This window comes from Hydra vulgaris, chromosome 07 (assembly GCF_038396675.1).
Source record: "Hydra vulgaris chromosome 07, alternate assembly HydraT2T_AEP".
Lineage (NCBI taxonomy): Eukaryota > Metazoa > Cnidaria > Hydrozoa > Anthoathecata > Hydridae > Hydra > Hydra vulgaris.
In genome coordinates, this window is record NC_088926.1 from 11,877,483 (window position 1) to 11,884,060 (window position 6,578).

General features: G+C 27.2%; 1 protein-coding gene across 1 annotated transcript in view; it reads right to left on the minus strand.

The window, feature by feature from the left end:
- The window catches only part of LOC100205928 (kelch-like protein diablo), a 28,447-nt gene extending 25,931 nt beyond the window's left edge, over positions 1 to 2,516 (minus strand). Inside the window, exons 1-3 of the mRNA XM_065801057.1 lie at positions 2,244 to 2,516; positions 1,867 to 2,085; positions 1,205 to 1,431 (exon numbers count right to left, since the gene is read on the minus strand). Coding sequence (XP_065657129.1) covers positions 1,205 to 1,431; positions 1,867 to 2,085; positions 2,244 to 2,469 — 672 coding nt within the window. The 5' untranslated portion in view covers positions 2,470 to 2,516. The remainder of the gene's footprint in view (positions 1 to 1,204; positions 1,432 to 1,866; positions 2,086 to 2,243) is intronic.
- Positions 2,517 to 6,578: the final 4,062 nt, after the last annotated feature.

Genomic DNA, 6,578 nt, shown 5'->3' on the forward strand with positions numbered 1-6,578 from the left:
TTGTGTTTAACTTTTCCAAACTCATTATAGTTTTTGAGCGTTGTTATAACATATCATTCATTGATCTCATGTTGACATTCAATTTCTCAATTGCTGAAACCACTTTTGTGCAGGCCAACAACTCGCCACTTTGTTTCAACTGATATGCTCTTTAAACGCATTTTTTTTTGTTGTTGCAATTTTGAAGTTTTAACTAACTGAATTTCAAATAATATTATCGTCACTTTAATTTAGGCTTTTATATTTTTTATTGACTATTATTAATCAGCAAAGAGTAATAGACAAAAAAAATTTTCTCAATGGAATTAAATGAGTGCGCTAATACATTTTAATTGAGTGCCCTAATACTTTTGCACACTTAACTTCACACATTTTTCAGGGTATTCATTAAACTTCTAATTAATAAATTAAAAAACAAACAGGTTGACAAATATTTGACATTATAATTAAATTTAATCAGTTTTGCCTTTCATTTAAAAAAAAACTAGTTCAAAATTAAAATTACTTTTCAATTTATACTGATTTGAAGTTATCTATAATCAAAAAATTATAGATAACTTCAAATCAATATAAATTAAAAAGCACTGTGTGTGTATATATATACACTTATATATCATTGTCTATATATATGTATATATTTACATATATATACAATGATATATAAGTATACACTTATATATATATATATATATATATATATATATATATATATATATATATATATATATATATATATATATATATATATACACACACACACACCATGATATATAAGTATATATATATATACATATATATACTTATATATCATTGTATATATATACTTATACATTATTGTATATATATACTTACATATATATATATATATATATATATATATATATATATATATATATATATATATATATATATATATATATATATATATATATATATATATATATATATATATATATATATATATATATATACACACACACACACACACACATTTAAATAAATATACTTTTTTATTCAATTCACTTTCTCATAGCTCCAGAGAAAGCCACTACAGTTAAAGAGTATACTTCTTTATTTTTTTATTTTTTTTTAATTACTTAAAATTCTTTCTTAAATTTAAATTAAATTTAAATTAAAACTTTGTAACATAAACCTTGTTAAACAATTTTGCTGTGCAATGAAACAAGTGCAAAAAAAAACTTACTTTTCTATTCTCATAATCATGACGAAGCCATGCTACAGCCACTTCAAAAATGCGTTCTTCAGAACTAACATTCAGTCCATCTTCTGAAATGAGTTTGCAGATATGTGCAATATCTATTTTCATAAATTCATCTCCTTGTATGACATCAATGAAGTGATTTACAGCATAGCTATGGGCACTCTCTACCAACTGCAAACAATTATGAGACTCAGCAAATGCTGCAATACCTATAAAAACAAAACATATCTCCACATAGAATGACACAGTTTATTCTATTAATTCAGATTTATTAATTTAGGTACTATTGAACAATATTTTTATGTTAAATGAAAAAACAATCAATCTAAAATTTAAACTAATTATTTTGATTCTTAGGGTACAAATAATAAAAATTTATTTCCATTGTTAATAGTAAAATATTTTAATTTCTATAATTTAATTAACATTTGAAGAAGTTAATTGTAGTTGTAAGGATCAAAAAACAATTTCTAATTAATCTTATTAGCTATAAAAACTCCAATAAGATACTAATGACTTATTTATACAATATATTTATAATATATAAAATATATATTATGTATTTTATTTATTTTATATATAAAATTGTTGTATACTATGCACTATTAAGATTTTGTGTTTAAAGAAAAAATATATAAAAAAACCTAAACAATTGTTGACAGTTACTTTTCTTTTTATTACTTCGCAGCATGCATGCTGCAATCTTGGAAGTTGCAGTAAACCAGCAATTTGTAAAAGAGATTCAACATTTGAGTCACTTATATAGATTTTTGAGGAGTAAAAATAGTCAATAACTTGAGAGAACTCTTTTTCGGACTCATTGTGTATAACAACTTCTTTCATTTGACTTTCAAGTAAGCTTCCTTTAAATAAATGTTTAACACTGAGTCTACTTTCAGATTTACAAAAATAAAGTTTCAACCAAACATTTAAATGAAGAACAGACAGGGCTGAAAAAACCCAAAAAAATTTAAAGAAAAGAAAAAAACTTGCAAACATTGCATGAAAATAAAAAAGAAACCTGTGAACATTGCATGAAAATAGGGACTGCTTGCAGCTAGCACTGCTTTGTGTGCAGTAATCTTTGTGGAGCCAACAACTAAATGAACATCGCATAATTCATCATGATAACGCATTGACTTAAATGCAGAGAGAAATTCATTTGGATAAGCTACATCTGAAAACTTTATACCATGTGCATTGTTGCTTTGAAAGACTGTAGCAGATTTAGTAGTGTTATTATCCATTTTTATTTTTGTTAAAAAAAAATCTATACAAATGATTGCTGCATGTAAGAAAAGAAATAAGAATTTATTTGCTCATTTTAATAATTATTACAAAAATTTTTCTCTCTCTCATATATACACATATATATATATATATATATATATATATATATATAATATATATATATATATATATATATATATATATATATATGTATATGTATATGTATATGTATATGTATATGTATATGTATATGTATATGTATATGTATATGAATATATACATATATGTATATATATACAAATACACACACACATTTTTTTGCTTTATAGCAAAACCTTTGTATCAAATTTTTATGCCGACCTCTAACAGATTAAGGTCGGCAAACTATTGCTGACCTCAATTTTTCAAACTCTGAAGGCTGTATGTATATATATATATATATATATATATATATATATATATATATATATATATATATATATATATATATATATATATATATATATATATATATATATATATTATGTATATGTGTGTATATATAAGTAAAATATATTTAAAACACTTCTTAAAAAGTATACTAATTAGAAATATCAGCAAGATTAAGCGATGAAAATTCAAAATGACATTTTAAACTTTAATAAGTAGAGCTAGTTTAAATGCTGTTATAAAATATTTTTATTTTTGTAAAATATTTTTAAATTAAGGCATTATTGCTATAGGTTACCATTGACTAATGTTTTTTTTATTACACAGGAAGTGTAAATTAAAGGTATGCTTTTGTTTGTGTGATTGATTTTCATAAGATAATTTTTTTTCATTTTTAAGTTCCAGAACAACAAAAAGCTGGAAGAAAGGTTTTATAATTTTATTATTTAATTATTGGCAATTATTTAATTATTGGTTAGTTGATTGGCCAGTTCTGCAACTGGAATTTGATCATTTGTGCATTTGCTCAAATTGTTTGTTTTTCTGGTGTATGCAAATTGAGCATTACATGATTAACAATTTAAATAATATACAACTTTGCTGTTACAAGTAATGTGACTTTTAATGATCCAAATAGTAGGGTAGGGTGGGGCAAGATGCCCCCCTAAACAAACTTTAGCGTATATAACAAATACTTTTACATTTTCTTGTAATTTTTCTTTTTAATATCAAAGTCTACTTATAAGAGAAGACATTAGTAAGATAAAATAACTACTTTATTACTGGTGATAAACTTTAAAATTAAAAAAACTAATAATTGTGCAAGGAGACATCTTGCCCCAGCCGTGGGGCAAGATGCTCCAAAGAGTGCATCTTGCCCCAAACCTTTTAAACAGTTGTTAAAAATAACTATCAGTTAAAATAAAAGCTATTAATAGTTCTTTATAAAAACTCTTTACATTTTATTAAAATAACTGAAATATAAACACTGCAATTATTCTATGCAATTGTCTTGAAGATAAATAACTTTCTTTAATTTATATCACTAACATAAATGTTCAAATAACATATACATGATTATGATTCACAGTAGTAGCATAAGTCTGAATCATCTGGACCACGTGAAAAGCGGTACCAAGATGTACATTTACTACATTGTGTCCAATCATCAAATGGTGGCACAATGTATGGACAAGAGCATATGGTGCATAGAGTTGTATCAGTGATAAAAATTTCAGAGGCAGAAACCATATCTTTCTTCTTTTTCGTTTGTTTCTTTATGCCATTAGGTCTTTCTGCTTTCTGCTTTTCAGGCTTTTTCACCTTTTTGTCTTCAAATTTATTGATTTCATTTTTTACTTGATTACCTTATTAAGTGCAGCTTTTTCTTTACGCAATATGACTGCTTGTTGCTTTTTTTTACATTGTTTTCATGCTCTTCTAGTCGCTTCTTGAAAGGTGAAGAAGTAAGGTTTTCAGCTGACTCTGTCTTTCTCTTTCGTTGTCTTAAAACAGGAATTTTGGGACGTGGAGAAATCTTTTTCAAAATATTTAAGGGAGAATTAAGGCCAAGATACTCATCAAAAATTGACAAAACTGCATCATCAACAGCCTTCAATTTTGCAGCAGTAGTTGTTGTGCTCATGACATTTGCCAACTGTATAGGTGCAACAAGAGGCAAATTAGGCAATTCACTAGATTGCTGACAGATTTTCAATGGCTCAGCTTCATTAGTGAGCAAAGCTGCTTCAAAGGCTTCATCATTAAAAATAAGGTCATTTATTGGGTACAAACCAGAGCATCTAAAACCATTGATTGCTTTGTCAATGTTTGCAGTAAAGTTGTAGGCAGTTGCAAAAATACCTGCCATGTCAAAAAATGAAATTCTACGCCCCTGATGTGATAACATCCAGTTGCTTGCTGCTGTATTGTAGCCAACTTTTAATGGTTTAAAAAATGTACGATCTAAAGGTTGCATCTTGTGTGTACAATGAGGTGGAAGAGTTATGAGATGGATCCCATTGTCACGACAAAAGTTAATGGCTTCAAGTGTTTTGTGACTGTGATGACCATCAAGTACAATTAATTGCTCATTATTTTTAGATGCATGAGTCACAGCAACAAAATGTGTTAACCATTCAATGAATAAAGATGAATCAGTCCATCCACTGGAGCTAACTCTAATAATTGAGCCTGAAGGTGCACCAACAGCCAGCCTATCAGTCATTCGCTTACGGGGAAATATAAATAAGAGTGGGACATAAGTGCCACTTGCACTCATTGCACACACAACTGTCACAGTAGCACCTCTTTCTCCACTAGTTATTTTCGTTTGCAACGAAATTGCAACAAAAGGCAAACTTGTCGTTTGCCTTTCGTTGCAATTTTTTTTCCTGGCTTATGGACATTTGTGATTCCAGTTTCATCCATATTCCAGAGCTGTTTGGCTGAAAACTTATGTTCCTCAAATAATGACTTGTATACTGAAAAAAACTGATTTACTTTTGGTTTATTGAAGCCAATGGCTCTGCTTATACTGGTGGCTTGTGGAGTTCGAATAGAAAGTTGTGGATTGCGAGACATGAATCTTCGCAGCCAATCCACTCCTGCCATTTTTGACTCTTTATTAAAAGGATTATCGATTCCCATTTGCTTAGTAAAATCATATGCTAGGCGACGCACATCTATTGTTGTCAAGCCAAATAATGCTGTTTCCATAATCTGAACTTGTGTAACAATCTTTAATTCAAACTCTTTACTAAAAACAGGAAATTTTCCACCCAGAGACAAACCACCAGCTACTTTTACTTTTCCATCTCGATGACGTTGTAATGTTTTTTTATTAATACTAAACTCTGATGCAACATTCTTTAGACTGCAGCTCATCTTTATTACATCTAATGCTGACTTTATTCTATCATTTGTTGCATCTCTCTGTGTTTTTCGCACATAATTTCTCACCATTATTTGTAATATTTAAATATGTATCTAAAGAAATATTAAAACCTTAAAATTTTAATTATATAAACATACCAACACATACACAGTATTATATAATTATTCAATACATTATTATTTTATACATTACATAACATCTATAAATTAACTCTCTTTGAGTTAAATAAGAACTTACTAAAGTTACATGTACATACAAAATTACTCAAGATTATTACCAATAACACGATGTTGCAATTATTAATGATGTTGCATGCTAAACACAGCTCCTTTTAGTAGAAATTGTATTATGCGCATGTAATAATATATGAAGTTGTATTAATACAACTTCATTTAGCTGAATGCAATGCATATTTGTAAAAGTTTTATAAATATGTATTGAATTGCAGCAATAGCATGCGATACAGCTTCATTTCACTTAGCATATACATTATAACATTTACTTAATATATAAAATTATTTTAAAAAGCTATTTATAAATATGTATAATAGTTATCAACATATAAACCAACAAATAAACATTGTCAATAACTAAATTAGTAAACGTTTTTATGTTCTAAACACACTTTAAAAATGGTAGAAATTCCGTAAAACCACGACGCAAGAAGCACTTTGAGGGCATCTTACCCCATGTAACCGAGGACATCTTGCCTCATCTGTAGTGAGTGCAAGTTTAATACAAATAAAATTAATTTTATTGCTAAGTTATAAAATTTCTTGACTATATATTATTGTGGGATAA